At 36.8% G+C, this 16,787-nt stretch overlaps 1 protein-coding gene across 1 annotated transcript; it reads right to left on the reverse strand.

The window, feature by feature from the left end:
- Nucleotides 1-10,976: 10,976 nt before the first annotated feature.
- Nucleotides 10,977-12,228, reverse strand: LOC108746230 (histone-lysine N-methyltransferase SETMAR-like). The gene is made up of 2 exons (XM_018482866.1): nt 11,498-12,228; nt 10,977-11,303 (listed from the first exon to the last, which is right to left on the reverse strand). Exons 1-2 carry the CDS (start codon nt 12,056-12,058, stop codon nt 11,184-11,186), a joined length of 681 nt encoding a protein of 226 aa, XP_018338368.1. The 5' UTR covers nt 12,059-12,228; the 3' UTR covers nt 10,977-11,183.
- Nucleotides 12,229-16,787: the final 4,559 nt, after the last annotated feature.

The following is a 16,787-nucleotide window of genomic DNA, read 5'->3' on the forward strand; positions in this document are numbered from 1 at the left end:
TATATATATATATATATATATATATATATATATATATATATATATATATATATATATATATATATATATATATATATATATATATATATACGCGCGCGCGAAGCTGTATGTATATGTATGCGTGCATATACATGATATTCCATAATTTTTCTATAGACATACTGCAGATTATCGATAGTATATAACCTAGTTGCGTGCTGGTACCATTCACTGACCGTAATTATACTATAAGCACACTGCAGGACAGTTTTAGTATGTACCAGTAACTAAAGTACGCAAGATATAGAAACTATTTTAGTGTGTACGTCGCAGTACATCGCAGTACTATAGTACACACTAAGATAGTCCCTATGTCTCGTGTATTTTAGTTACTGGTACATACTAAAGATGTCCCGCAGTATGCTTACAGTATAATTACAGTCAGTGAACAGTACCAGCATGCAACTAGGTTACATACTATCAATAATCTGCAGTATGGCTATAGAAACCCGGTAAAAAATTTATCATGCATGAATATGTATAAATATATATAAACATACATAAACATGCATAAATATTCATAAACATGTACAATTATTGGGAGTATAAATAAGTTTCCGCCGTTTGACAAACAATGGCCCTACCAGTATGTTATATAGTTAAAATTGTCAGCTGTAAAACGTCATATCGTAAGGTTGGATATCTGGCAAGAACATAATCTTGAAATAATAGCGATTTTGCATCAGCATCTTATATCTTTTTTCATGCGAAAATGTCGAGTTTTGAGCCGAATAAGCATCATTTGCGGGAGCAAATTGATTTACTTCTTTAATTTGAAGAAATCTGCAGCTGAGGCGCATCGATTGCTTGTAGATGAATATGGTGAGGCTGCCTTAAGTGAGAGAAGTTGCCGTGAGTGGTTTCAAAAGTTTAAGAACGGTGAATTTGACAAAGAACGAAGCAGAAGGCCGAAAGTGTACGAAGACGCGGAATTGGAAGCATTATTGGATGAAGATTCGTGCCAAACGCAAGAAGCACTTGCACTTACATTAGGAGTGACTCAACCAGCAATTTCACATCGCTTAAAATCGTTGGGAATGATTCAAAAGCAAGGAAATTGGGTTCCATATGAACTGAAGCCGAGAAACGTTGAACGCCGATTTTTCACATGTGAAATGCTGCTTGCCAGGCATAAACGAAAGGGTTTTTTGCACCGTGTAGTCACTGGTGATGAAAAATGGATCCACTACGATAACCCAAAGAAGAAGAAATCATGGGGACCACCTGGCCATGCTTCAACATCGACAGCCAAGCCGAACATTCATGGGAAAAAGCTCATGTTGTGTATTTGGTGGGATCAGCTAGGTGTCGTTTATTATGAGTTGCTCAAACCGAACGAAACCATTACTAGGGCTCTCTACCGAACACAATTGATGAGATTGAGCCGAGCACTCAAGGAAAAACGCGCCCACTACTACTCCAGACACGACAAAGTTATTCTTCTGCATGATAATGCTCGTCCACATGTTGCGGCGCCGGTCAAAACCTACTTGGAAACACTCAATTGGGAAGTTTTACCCCACCCGCCGTATTCACCAGACATTGCTCCTTCTGATTACTACCTGTTTCGATCGATGGCGCATGGCCTGTCTGAGCAACACTTCACATCATATGAAGATACCAAAAATTGGGTCGATTCGTGGATAGCTTCAAAAGATGAAGCGTTTTTCCGACGCGGTATCCGTATGCTGCCAGAAAGATGGGAAAAAGTAGTGGCTAGCAATACTTCGAATAAAACATTAGGTACCGTTCTTTCACAATAAATGCCCAATTTTTGATAAAAAACGGCGGAAACTTATTTATACTCCTAATATATACATATAGAAATATGTCCATATATGTTCATACATCCTTCTTTCTTTTGTAAAATTACTTTTTAATATAATAGAAATAATGATATTATATTATAGTACAGTAGAGTCTCTCTAAATTTGGCCCATAGGGGCAATAAGAGTGGAATACCAAAATTATAGAGTACCCTCTTTACAGCACCGAGTCTCTACAGCACGAGTCTACCAATCATCGCGTACTTGCGCAAATGCAGTTGCGCATCCTAACCTGTCAAAGTGCACTACAGTGTATATAATCTTAGCAGAACAAGTCATATGTACATATGTATCACATATTATGTATCACAAAAGAATACATTACACAAATAGTTATACATAATCTGCCTATGAAATTACATTACATATACTGTGAGTATCTAGTACAATTAAGTGCAGATGTACGCGCAATACATGTCCAGCCTATCATGACATGGAAAGGGCATGACATTAGTATTTGTAAAAGTACGTATGAGGAATGCAAAGATTACACAAGTCAAATTTAGAGAGACTCTACTGTATTGTGAAGACATGAAAAATAGTTAAAGGGATAATTTTTGCATTGTTTTAAAAAAAATAAAGTTTGAAGAAATGTAAAAAAATTACTTATGTATAATTACTTATGTATATAAAATTACGCATAATTATGTATGAGCAATTTTTTTTATATTTTTCCAAACTTGTTTTTTTCCAAAACAAACAATGCAAAACTGATCCCTTCAATTATTTTTTATGTTTTCACATTACTATTTATTATTTCTATTACACTAAAAAGTAATTTTACAAAAGAAAGAAAAATATACAAACATGTATGGACATATTTTATATATAATTGTACATGTATATGAATATTTATGCGTGTTTATGTATATTTATACATATTTATACATATTCATGCATGACAAATTTTTTACCAGGAAGGTTATGGAATATCATATATATTTATATACGCATACATATACAGCTTTGCGCACACACGCGCGCGCGCGCGCGCGTGTGTGTGTGTGTACTATATACACTAAAGAATCTAGAATTAAAAGATATAATTAGAACAAAAATATATAGCATGTATGAAGCGCATACAGTAAACTTAAGGTTTAGCTGAAAGATGGTATTGCATGCTATAGTTTAGTTATGACCGAGTAAAGATGGTCGTCATTTCTCCCTTGTCAAGGCTTCACCTCATTTTAGGGAAGTAGCGATCTAGGTAATATTTATATAGAAATGTGTGCTAATCAATTAAAAAATGGCACGTGACGTCATTTCCACCAGTTTTGCAAATAGAATAATAAACGTACGAATCGTACGAATGCGTATGTACTACGTAATACGTACAAGTTTCTATCAAGCAGTTAGTCTACAAAAGGTACAATAAACTGATTTAATTTATTATAATGATTAATATTACTCTCTGCTAATTTGTTATCTTTTAAGTTATGGGAACGTAACCTTATCTCAGTGAATTTGCACTTTTTATTCTTTGAAATCGTCGAGATAAAATAAATTAATAGTTTTTAATACAGAATTTACAAAAAGAGAGACTATTTTGATGCTAATTTTATTTCAGCCTATTTCGCTAATTCATAAATCATACATGGCTTATTGGACATGAAACATGTATCTGTATGAGTAGAAGGTAATCAAATGTTTAAATTTGTGTATTCTAGTTAACAAATCTTGTTTTCTTGTGTTATTTTATATACTTTTCTTTTCCAGAATACAATAGTTAATATCCGGGCACTTAATATTCCTTTTTAATGTGCAGTAATTGTTCTTTGAAGCAAATAAATCTAGATAGGGATGCTACATAACACAGTGGCTCTAAGTGACTAGGGTGACGCCACATCACTCTCTTCCTAGCACTTTTTTTAAACCTTAGTAACAAAAATATATTAATCTTTGAATGTAACAGTTTTTCTAGGATTAGTATAAGTCATTCGAGCATTCGATAAGCTTAATTAACAAGTTGAATAACTGCGATTCAAATTGAGTTCCTTGATCAGTCGTAATCCCCGGTGGCCGGGGCGCCAAATCTGGATACCCAGTGCGAATAAAAGACTGTTGCCACGGTCTGCTGCAATATTGAGGAAAGGAATTGTCTCGGACTACCTAGAAAATCTATCAACAAGAGTTAGACAATATTGAAAATTTTGAGCGAGTGGCAGCGATCCAATGATATCCATGTGGACGTGCCCAAAATGTTCTTTAGGTGCTTCGAACTGTTCTGGTGGATTTTTATTGTGGCGGTGTATTTTGCTTTTCTGACAGGATAGGCATGTACGCGATCATTCGATGATATTCTTGTTCATTCCGGGCCAAAAAAAACTTTTGCCAATTAACTTCCTTGTTGCACGACAACTTGGATAAGACAGGCCGTAAGTAATACCGAAAATTTTCTTTCGGACCAAAGCTGGAATGTATGATCTCAAATTGTTGCCTGATAAATCGCAGTAGATGTACGTGTCCGAATTGTCAACCTGTAATTTATGAAGATTTCATTTGTTTTCTTCATTTAGGATGCTATGTAGTTCGTCCTCGCCGGCTTATGTACTGGCCAATTCAGATGTTGAAATGAATACATAGCATGTCGATTTTTTTTATACGCGAAAATGCATCAGTTACTACATTGTCCACTCCAACTACATATGTGATTCTGGTGGAGAATTAACTGTTACGTCCGGACTCCATAGTTCTTTTCTTCGACTAAAAACTTTCGTCATCACCATAAAAATTATTAACCAGTAATACCGATAGACCATCTGTTACAATAGCGACGAGCCAAATAACATTTCAAGCTACTAATCCATTCGGGACAGAACCGTTGGGTTAGATATTGGAACCTAGTGCCAAATAGGCGAACCTTATCCCGAGGAACGGAAAGAATAAATAGATTAGAATTATAAAATAAAACAGCAGTTGTGCGCAATAAATGACATATGTGGCTCGAACCTATTGGACATCCGGCAAATGGTCGATAACGAAAGTTGTCTTAGACACATACCCCTGTATCCCATTTCATAACCGATATCCCTAATCCTAATCCTAATCCTGGATTGGCCCAGCAGCACACGTGTGCTTTGCACTCGGCACCACTAACTCGCCAATATAAAAAGAGAGGCCCTCCACGAGGAACAGCAGTCAGCAGTCAGAAGTCAGTAGTGATCAGTTGCCAGTTCTCAGTATTAATTGTCAGTTGAATTTTCAAAAAACTAAACTCTGCCGGTTTGCGACCAGAACCGTTCTCGTTCAAACTCCATCTCCTTGGGACTTGAACAAAAGTGACCAGAGTCTCCACATCCGAGTAGCAACCTTCCGTGAGGTACTGGGACCACCAATTTCGGCTGCTAGATCCACCCACATCCGCAGAACAATAGTAAGTCCCATCCCACACACACACTCACACACGCACACGCACACACACACACGCACACACACACACGCACACACACACACACACACACACACACACACACACACACACACACACACACACATATGTGTGTGTGTGTGTGTGTATAAGAGAACCAAGCACTATAATTTATATTAAATTATAGTGCCGCGCCCGAACCGTCCCTTCAAAGAGTGGCTTCGAAGCCGGGTCTACCTGGAGGCATGGAGACTTTTGGACGAAGAGTACAAGAGGTACCTCGGGCATTCACAAGGGCAGAGTCGTCCGGCCGAGGATCGTTTACCACCACTACCATCCTCGTCACCACCGGCTCCGCCGGCTAATCAACTTAAAGTAATACCTCCTCCGCCTCGAACACCTTCATCTCCTCAGCTACCTCCTTCCCCTCCCTCTCGATCTCCTTCACCCGCGTTTTCGGACGCACTTACGGAGAGAATCGTTCCTGATACTCCTCCACAATCCGATTCATCCCACCCAATTTCCCCCAGAAGAAGTCCATCCCCGACGAACTCCACGGACAGCGTGGAGTTCTTAGAGGAAATTCTTCCACCCCCACCTAGATCCTACTTCCGGATCCTAGAGAGTGATACCCTTGAGTCACTCATCTCCTAATTCCCGCGGGTTACAACCGCATCTATCCCTCAGGGGGCCTATACAATCGGCCCTCATTATTTCGATCCTCAGGAACTCCGTAATGCCATCACTGGTCAAACCCCAACCTCCTGTATCCCCGTATTCCTCCCGAATTCCACCCATGCAATCCTAGTTCCAGTAAGATTCTTTTACAATCTTTTCCCTCCTTCCTCCGTTTCCATCCTTGAAATATGTTAAGCCAACCTAGCCGATTACCCCTCTAACACAATCATACAATGTATAGCCATTATAGTAGAATAAGATAATACTGTAGCCGCTATAGAATAGTAATTGTAACAATGCATAACCTAGATATAATAAGTATTACGATTATCATACAACCGCGTGTTTTCTTTATCTATTAGTTAGCTACAATAAATCATGTTATTAATTATTCCTCTCGTTCTCGTCATTTACTTTTAAAACCCGCCTAATAAAACCTAGTAAACATTAAACCTTGCCCTTTCAAAGCTCGCACGTGGTCCATTCCCGAGTTAAAGGGATTTTCCCTGACTCGAAATTCGGACCGACGATCGCATCGCCCGTAGGAAACAGGTGTCATAGCGTCTTTACGAGACGTTGACCCATATTCCGAAGCGGGCAATAAAAAGGGTGCGTTCGACTCGCAGTGTTTGCTTCCGGGCAAATACCTGCGAGACTAGAGTCTGACCGTCCTTCCACGCTTTATCCTTTCTACTCCTCTCTCTCTCTAAATTCATTTTTTCGGAGTTTGGACGTAACATAACTAATAAAATCTAATTGTCATATCTGTCTGGGCGTAGCTTTGTCTGATCTCTAAAGAAATGCAAATGTTAAAGGTTTATGATCCGTTTTAATTATTAGATCTCTTCCTTCTATCGTGTATCTGAAAAACTTGATACTTTTATATATGGCGAATAGCTCGCGATCGTAAGCACTATATTTTCTTTGCGTCTTATCTAACTTACGTGAGAAGAAACCAAGAAGTTCCCATTTTCCATTAGCAAATTGTTCCAATGCAGCTATGATTGCGAAGTCCGATGCATCAGTCTTTAATGCGAGTGTTGCATAATCTTTGGGATAAACCAATATATTACTCAGTTGCTGCTTGCATTCTTTGAACGCGTGTTCCACTTTGGTCAACCATTTAATTACCCGTTTATCTTTCCTTCTTGCGCCGACAAATAACTTATTCAGTGGCGCCTGTATTCGTGCGGCATTGGGAATGAAAACATCAATAAAAATTGATGATCCCAAGAAATCATCGAAGGTCACTTATAGTTTTTAGTTTTGAATGTTTCCGAATACTTGATTCTCTTTGATGCAGGTGCAATTCCGTCTTGGTTAAGCTGGCAACCCAGATACTGTATCTGATTCTATACAAAAACATATTTAGCTATGTTTATGGTTAGTCCATATTTTCGGCGTTCAAATAGTGTGCGTAGCTGTTTTTCGTGTTTTTCAAAGCTCTCGGACGCAATAACAATGTCGTCGACATAGCAATGGTAAAAATCGAGCCCTCTAAGCAAACTTTGGAATGATTGGATCGCGTTTTTCGTGTAAAGACCGAAAGTCATTACGTTAAATTCGTATAATCCAAATGGATTGATGACCACAGTCTTATAGCGATCTTCTGGTGCTACCGGAATCTGATAAGCACGAGTTAAATTTATTGTAGAGAACACTTTGCAATCTCGAAAACGATGGGCTACATTTTGAATATACGGCAAAGGATAGCGGTCTGGCGGTTACATTGTTCAAACGGCGGTAATCGCCACAAGAGCGCCACTCACCTGATTTCTTGCGCACCATGTGCAATGGGCTGATCCACTGGCTATTCGATGGTTGACGAATACTTTCTTTCAACATGAAGTCAAATTTGGCTTTTGAGGCCTTCAGTTTATCAGGAGGTAACCGCCTAGCCTCTTTCAGCGACCGGAGGTCCTTGAGTTAAAATATGGTGTTCTATCTGATGTGGTATTGAATCTCTGCATGTCGAGTGTGTGATATCTGTAAATTCTTCTAAGAGTACTTGGTAACGGTTGTTTTTATTAGTTGTAGATACAGTTGGCGTTGCTGCATTAGATATGCGGCCTTTCGAGTGTAGCTGGGAAATATTAGGTGTAGTAAAAAGAAATCTATTATTTTTCCAATAGATGGCTTTAGTAATCTGTATCTCGCGTTGTATAAGTGCGATCGGGTTACGCCAAATGGCGTTAGAAAGATAAAATTTCGTACTAAAAAAACTTCTCAGACAGTTTTGTGATTGCTTGAGTCAGTATTGTTTGAGCGCGTGTCAAAGATGGACACTAACAAAGAGAAAATACGCCATATTTTACAGTTTTTCTTCGATAAAGGCGAAAACGCAAGCCAGGCGGCTGAAAATGTGAATAGTGTTTATGGTCCTGATACTGTAACAGTCAATATCGCGCAATTTTGGTTTCGTCGATTCCGTTCCGGTAATTTTGATGTCAAAGATGCACCACGCTCTGGAAGGCCAATTGTCGAAAATGTCGATAAAATAATGGAAATCGTCGAGTCCGACCGTCATGTAAGCACTGTTTCGATTGCCCAGGAGCTAAACATTGCACAAAAAACCGTTTGGAACCATTTAAATAAGGCTGGATACAAAAAGAAGCTCGATGTATGGGTGCCACACGAGTTAACGCAAAAAAACCTCATGGACCGAATTTCCATCTGCGAATCGCTGCTGAATCGCAACAAAATCGACCCATTTCTGAAGCGAATGGTTACTGGTGATGAAAAGTGGGTCACTTACGACAACGTCAAGCGAAAACGGTCGTGGTCGAATCGCGATGAGCCGGCGCAAACGGTGGCCAAGCCAGGATTGACGATCAGGAAGGTTTTGCTGTGTGTTTGGTGGGATTGGCAGGGAATCATCTACTATGAGCTGCTCCCCTACGGCCAAACTCTTAATTCGGACCTGTACTGTCAACAATTGGACCGTCTGAAAGAAGCAATCGCCCAGAAGCGGCCAGCTTTGGCCAATAGGAGAGGAATTGTGTTCCATCAAGACAACGCCAGGCCACACACATCGATAGTGACTCGCCAGAAGCTCCGGGAGCTTGGTTGGGAAGTTCTTATGCATCCACCTTATAGTCCGGACCTGGCACCAAGTGATTACCACCTGTTTATTTCCTGTCTATGGCGAATGATTTTGCTGGTGAAAAATTCGCCTCAAGAGAAGCTTGTGAAAATCGACTGTCCCAGTTTTTTGCCTATAGAGACGAGGGTTCTATGAGAAAGGCATAATGAAATTACCTTCAAAATGGCAACAAGTTATCGAACAAAACGGTGCATATTTGACCTAAATCGGATCACTCTAACTATGCTAAATAAAGCCTTCAATTTAATGCAAAAATAATAGATTTTTTTTTACTACACCTTATATGAAAAAATAATATATTGAATAAAAATTGTAATTAAACGTGAAGTTGTAATTTAATAATATACATATACGCACACGCACGCACGCACGCACGCACACGCCACACACACAAATGCATACTTTATTACGAGAATACTTTATCATATACAAATATAACAGTCTACACAATATAGCATCTCCGAATAAATTTGATTTAATTTTTTAGTAAAATTTAGTTTTATTAACCATTTGCCATACTTTTCTCTTACAAATTAAAAAAAAATTAAGCTTTGTGAACAACCTCTCATCCGTGATACTCATGTTTGGCCCGATTTTCTTACCACGAGTCTCACACGATATTGTAAACGAAAGGGTTAATTATATTTTATGGGAAGGAAATCCAGCTAATCTAACCTAACTTAACCTGCAATTTCAATTTACTGAAGGCAGCCACATTCCTGGTTGAAAATCGATGCATGTGCACTAAAAATTGGATATAAAAAGCTCAGTGTCCATATTGTATGTACTTATATTGTACTGTGATTGTTTATGGCCGTCACGATGGTAACACTAATGAGTGACATCAACAGCGCATCGCGTACGTTTGAGGTTTGTTGTACCTGTGCTGTTTTAGAATTTGAAAGATATTGAAAAGTAAATATTTAGTGTTTTTTTTCTAATTCCATTATTATTACTTTGCATTTACGTAAAATATGAGTTAATTTTCGAGCGTGCTTTTTTAAACTAAAAAACTTAAACGATCATTTATTTAACAATAGTAGTGGTTGGGAGCCTTGGACACTAGTTGATTAGAAAGGTTCGGGCATGTCAAAACCTAATTTGTTAGCGTTGTTTGCACTCAGTATCTTTGCTTTCTTTGCTTCAACGCCTGAATATAGATTTATCTATTTTTAAATGCAAAAGTTTTTGGAGATTTCAAGCAACGCGAATAGATCTCTAGATTTAACGTAGGAAGCTCTCTATGTTTCAATCACCGTAATTTTTTTGTTTTTATTCACAGAATTACCATGCCATTTAAATATAAAAAGAAAACAGATCATCGTATATCTGTAGATATTATACAAAAAATATTTAAACCTCCCGCACGTAGGAAAGGATGGACACTTTTCTTTCTTTTTTTATCATTTTCCATGATGGTCTAGCTTTGGCCTAAATTTTAAATGCGAGTCTATAGCTAAGAACATAAGTTATTTAAAATATAATTTTGGTACTATTTTCTTTACAAACATGCATTTTATTTAAGATTTTGCTAAAAAGTACCTGAGGGTCCTCATTTTCCTTTATCTCTAGATTAAAGAGCCTCACAAGGAGAGAGTAGCAAATTGTTCACGTCCAATCAAGACAGGGATCACATTAGTTTCTTCTAATCTCTTCCACACCTTTGAAGATTTGATGCCCATATCAAAAGAGACGAGTCACGTGATGCAAATTGCCACTCTCTCCCTGTGAAGCTCTCCACTCTAGACCGAGCAATGGAGGAATGCAGGGTATACATACTCTACTATGAAAAGTTAAATCCTATTTTTGCGCCATCTGGCCGAATAGACAGAGTTTTAGGAATTATAAACTTTAGCATTCCTGCTCGATCGTTACTGTCAACACGATTATTATTCTCATTTTAGTTGATATATACATACAATTATTTTTTGCAATTGTAATATTGGGTTGTCCGGAAAGTCCGTGCGGATTTTTAAGCAAAATTCAAACGACAAATTTTTATTGTTAAAAGTAATTTTATTCTGTAACATATGCACCATTATTTTGCACAATACTTTTCCATCTTTTGGGTAATTTCAAAATTCCCCTCTCGTAGAAGTCCTGGGGTTTTTCGGCGAAAAAGCTGTCCAAGTAGTTTTTGAGGAGTTCCAAAGAAGCAAAGTTTAAACCATTAATTGAATTTTGTAGCGACCGAAATAAATGATAATCCGAGGGTGCAATGTCGGGGGAATATGGTGGATGAGGCAAAACATCCCAGCCAAGCGCCAATAATTTTTGTCGAGTCTGTAAACTTGTATGAGGTCTGGCGTTATCATGATGAAAAACGACGCCTTTCCTATTGATCAATTCCGAACACTTTTTGGTGATTTCCACCTTCAATTTATCCAACTGTGAACAATACTTGTCCGAATCGATGGTTTCGTTGTTCGGTAGTAGCTCATAGTACACTATCCCTTTCCAATTCCACCAAATGCAGAGCATTACCTTCTTTGGATGTAAACCTGCCTTCGGAGTGGTCGATGGCGGTTCATCTCGCTTGCTCCATGACCTTTTACGCTCGACATTATTATAAATTATCCACTTTTCGTCGCCTGTTATGATACGCTTCAAAAATGGATCGTATTCGTTGCGTTTGTATAGCAAATCGCTGATGGAAATGCGATCAATACGATTTTTTTCAGTTAAGTCGTGCGGTACCCAAACATCAAGCTTTTTTATAATCTGGAGCTTGTTTAAATGTTCGGAAACAACTGATTTGCCAATGTTTAACCTTGCTGCGATTTCCCGAACTGTGATTTGCCGATCGGAATCGATTAAAGCTGTAATTTGGTCGACATCGGTGGTGACTGGCCGGCCAGAGCGAGGAGCATCTTCAATATTCATTTCTCCTGAACGAAATTTAGCAAACCACTTCTGGCACATGCGATCACTTACGGCATCTTCCCCGTATACGGCACATATTTTTTTTCGAGTTTGTGTCGCGTTCTTGCCTTTGCGGAAATAAAAAAGCATTATGCATCGAAAAAACACGTTATTTCCTTCCATCTTTAAGCTGATTTCAAGTAAACAGTTTTTAATTTATTGGGATAATGAATATCACTAATTATGCTTTGAAATGTCACTAATCAAAACACGAAAGCATCTGACACATCGCATCGACATAAACATATGATATTCGCCTTCAAACGACATCTGTTGAGAAATACGCACGAACTTTCCGGACAACCCAATATTTGTTATAAAAAATTTATTAGAGTAAAAAATATTGGAAATGTGCATTAATTTTAAAGAATTTTTTAGTAAAAAGACGGCTTTATTGTGAAAAAATGATTATAAATTGATCATTCAAAATATTGTCCATTGCTAGCCTTTTTCCCATCTTTCTAATAGGTGGATTCAACTTGTCGCATAATTAATCGACAGTATTTTATTGTGATTAATACATTAGTAATAAAGTTTGTAAATTCCTCATTTTGTCATTCAAATGCTTGTGTAAATCAGTAACTGTATTGATATTGCGATGGAATTTGATTTTATGATTACTGCGTGCAATGTTTCCTTTTTTGTAGTAATTCTGAGTTGTCGAATGATTAATCGACAGTGATTAATAGTGAGCCACTAGATTTGTTTGTAAAAATCAATTAAGTGCGTGAATAAATCCGTTAACGTATTGATACGTGACATAATTTGTAAAAGGACGAATACTTCTGATTATTAATTGCTGTATGCAATTTTTTTCTTGGATTTAATTCTCAGTCACTAAATAATTAATCGGTAGTGATTAATAACGAACTAATAAATTCGTTTGTAAATTGATCAAGTGTATGTGAAACATTATAAATGACATAATTAATGTGAAAGACAAAAATTCGCGTAAACATGATCGTGATACAATTGATGTAATAAATAAAAACTTATTGTTATTTGGTGTGGATTTATAAGGAATTTACAGTCACAAAATTATTCTGCTTTTTTCCAGCTCGGCTGCGTGATGTGAAGCATCTTTAAGATAGGAGAGAGAAGGGGCGGGAAGATGACGTGTACGTGCGCATATCATCGTTTTACGCATAGCAAGCAGCTCGTCGGAACTGGGCACCCATGTCGGATGATGCGTTGCGCCGTCTCTGCCTACCTTCCATACGCGACCCGTAATTCGCTTACTATTTTATAATTTTATAATATATTTTAAATTTTATAATACTATTTTATAAAAACTACGTAAGAATTTTGGCAAAGGAAAAATTGTCTTAGAATTATGTCAGGAGTACATCATTTTAAGGACAAACGTTTGTTCTGGGACACCCTTATATATCATTAAAGCAATTTTACAATATTATTAAAAACAAGTTATTATCATGGATATATTTATTTGTACGTTACAACTATATTTAACATTAATTAGTTTTTCTAAATGTGTTCCGTTTCTTTCACAATATCTTTGACCAGGACCTCTATTGTTGACAAGAAACATATACGAAAAACTAGAGAAATACTATAGTATATTATAAAAACTAACATGACGGAGTCATATTTCATTCGAGCTGCAATTAATATGGTTTTTAATTTGGTACTCTTTAGTGATAATAAAGTTTTAATTGGTTTTGATCTAATATCGAGACGAATTTTTTCTATGTTTTGGGATTACAACATGAAATCTGTTAATCTGATTTTTTCTTGGACATAAAGAGATTAATATTTTGAAATTATATTGCTGAGGATGGTTCCAAAGTGAATTGAAACGTACTATTTTTTGGAAAGATTCTATTTTCTGGAATAAAGATTTAAGATTGCGTATTAACTACCACGCTGACTTTCATTCGCCTTGATTTTTTGGGGATTTTTTGTTGTTAAAACTAAAGAAGAATGACAACAGAGATAAATATAAATAGAATAAAAGTTAAATTTGTATAAGAATAAGTAGTATGAAAATGAATGAGCTTAAAAATAGGATTTTAGGAATATTAATTACCTTTTTAGGAGTATATTTAATTTTTTATTAGGCATTCGACTGTAACAGGGGAATACTCGACTATAGTTGATTGGTTCTTGCATTCTGATCCGAATTAAACCTTCGATCAAAATTAGGCCACTGAGGGCTATCTCCACTTCTCGAATGCTCGATCTAGAAATATTACATTTATGGTGTAAACTAGGCCATACAATCACGTGTATGAAGGCCGCAGCACAGACTTTTACATAACGCATAACGCATAGTGCATAAGCGAATCAACTAATCATAATCTTCCCTTCCCTCCCATTTCATAGAAAAGAAGAATTTCGATTGGTTGATTCCCTTATGCATTATGCGTTATGCAAAATGTGTATTGGCTACGGCCAATAGTCTATATAGACATATTAAGTCAGTCGATAGCAATCGTCGGCAAACATCAAGTGTGATTGATCAATTAAAGCTTAAACACAATAGGCACAGGCATAGGGAATAGGAAATAACAAGCTGTCCAATTAGAGCTCTGAGATATAATAGCGAACTTACATACCAGAGCTCTGATTGGACGGCTCGTTACTGCTGCCTGTGCCTATTGTGGGTTTAAACCTTTAGAATCAGCAGTCAAAATCGGCAGTCGGGTCGGTCTGCAGAGTCAATAGTCTGATACCGCCTTTAGAGAGAGACGCTTGCAAACTGAGTACATCATATTATCCCTTCCACCATATATCCTACTTGCCCAAAGCAGGGAGCACAGGCCTAGTTTCCACCGAGGGTTTAAACCAACTACAGTCGAATATTCCCCTATTACAGTCAAACAACAAGGGAATGTAGTTGATTGGTTCTTACATTCTGATCCGGTTTAAACACTCGGAAAAAATTAGGTCACAGATTCTTGCATAATGTATATCACGTAATACATAAGAAAATAAAATTAAAGTCCTTCGTTTCTGTTCTTTCCATGAAATAAAGAACTCTGATTGATTGAATTATAGACTTACAAGATAGACGGAGCATTTGTGCGAAAGAAGCTGAAGACCTGATAGAAAGAGAAAGAAACAATTACGGAGTAGTTCTCTTCTTTTTTAGTAGTGAATTGATTGATCGCCGCGATAGGCCGGGAAGTGGTCAAGAGCAACGAAGATAAACGTTTGAGAGTTGTGGCTTTACGCTATGTTTGGAGTAGAGCTGTCCTTCAATGTTGTTTTCAGCTTCTCTCGTATGAACGCTCTGTTTATCTTATAAGTTTATATTAAATTTTTTATGCTTTATGTATTATACAAGAAGTAAATATTAAGAAGACTTCTGTCACCTCAAATTTTGATAAAAATATACTCAATCGATGTTTAAAACGGGCACAAACTTTTGCATAACACATAAAACATGAGGCATAAGAAAATCAATCAATCAGAGTCCTTTATTTCACGGAAAGGAAGAAAATAAAGGATTTTGATTGATTTATTTTCTTATGCCTCAGGAGTTATGCATTATGCAAGAGTCTGTGCTCCACGTTTAAAGCATCAATTGAGTATATTTTATCAAAATTTGAGATGACAGAAGTCTTTTTAACATTTACCAAAATTATAATTTAAGTCTAAACAAAAATCATAAATATATTATCATCTATTATTGATATAATAAATATAATTGTAAGAATAAGCATAGAAGACAATGCATTCTGGTGTTACATTATGAAACTAAACTGTGTTTAACAAGTATCTTACATAGTGAAACAGTGTAACATCTCTGTCCTAGATGAAAAATAGCCAGTATCCGCTTGGAATATTTCTAAAGCGCATAGACTCTTGCATAATGCATAACACATGAGGCATAAGAAAATTAATCAATCAGAGTCCTTTACGGAAAGAAAGGAAATAAACTTTGATTGGCTCATTTTCTTATGCCTTATGTGTTATGCATTATACAAGAGTTTGTACTCTCCGCTTTATTTATAAAGACAGTGGCACAGTGTATACAGTAGCGCAACTCTCCAGATTTTATGTTGGCCAAAATGGAGTGCGCATACGCGAAATAAGTACGAGTAAGTTGCTCAGTAACACCATCTAAACTTCTATCTCACTTCTTTCTTTTTCCGTTTTCTCTTTCAGAGCCATTTAAATGTTCGAGTAGCTGAAATACGAATCAGAGAAAGAGATAGAAGAAAAGAATATCATGATTAGTTTAGTTTAATTAGTTTAATTTAGTTTATTAGAAAGTTCTATTTAGAAAGACAATATATTAATAGAATAATAGACATAAAGTTTACGCACACATACACACACACACACACACACACACACACACACACACACACATACCTGCAAACACACCAATTTCATCAGTCTTGCTTAAATACTGAGAGTGATATGTATAATTGTTGGATTGCTTTTGTTTTAGCTAAAAAATCTGCGTTCTGTGTGGTGCAATTCTAATAATTTATTAAAATGCAAGCGATTTAGCAGAAAAACAAGCATCGTGTGCCTCAGTCATTAATTAATTGAAATATTTTTGCAGTATAATATTTATATCATATAACATTTATATAATTTTATATTTTCTTATTTTTGTCTTTTTTTTTGTTTTGCAATGCATTACAATTATGAATCTATTTCTTTTAGTTTTATTACATTTAGATTAAAAATTTAATGTATAATACATACAAACGATTTAGAGAGAAAGAGAGAGAGAGGGAGAGGGAGAGAGAGAGAGGGAGAGGAAGAGGGAGAGAGAGAGAAAGGGAGAGGGAGAAGAGGGAAAGGAAGAGAGGGGGGAGAGAGGGGGAGAAAGGAAGATAGAGGGGGAAGAGGGGGAGATAGGGAGGGAAAGGGG

The sequence above is a fragment of the Trachymyrmex septentrionalis genome, unplaced genomic scaffold, assembly GCF_001594115.1.
Source record: "Trachymyrmex septentrionalis isolate Tsep2-gDNA-1 unplaced genomic scaffold, Tsep1.0 scaffold161, whole genome shotgun sequence".
Classification (NCBI taxonomy): Eukaryota; Metazoa; Arthropoda; class Insecta; order Hymenoptera; family Formicidae; genus Trachymyrmex; species Trachymyrmex septentrionalis.

Coding starts and splice junctions, on each gene's coding strand:
- LOC108746230 (XM_018482866.1), bottom strand. CDS start 12,058: ATGGAAGGAAATAACGTGTTTTTTCGATGCATAATGCTTTTTTATTTC. Junction 11,304..11,497: donor CAGGTTTACATCCAAAGAAG/GTAATGCTCTGC, acceptor ACCTCATACAAG/TTTACAGACTCGACAAAAAT.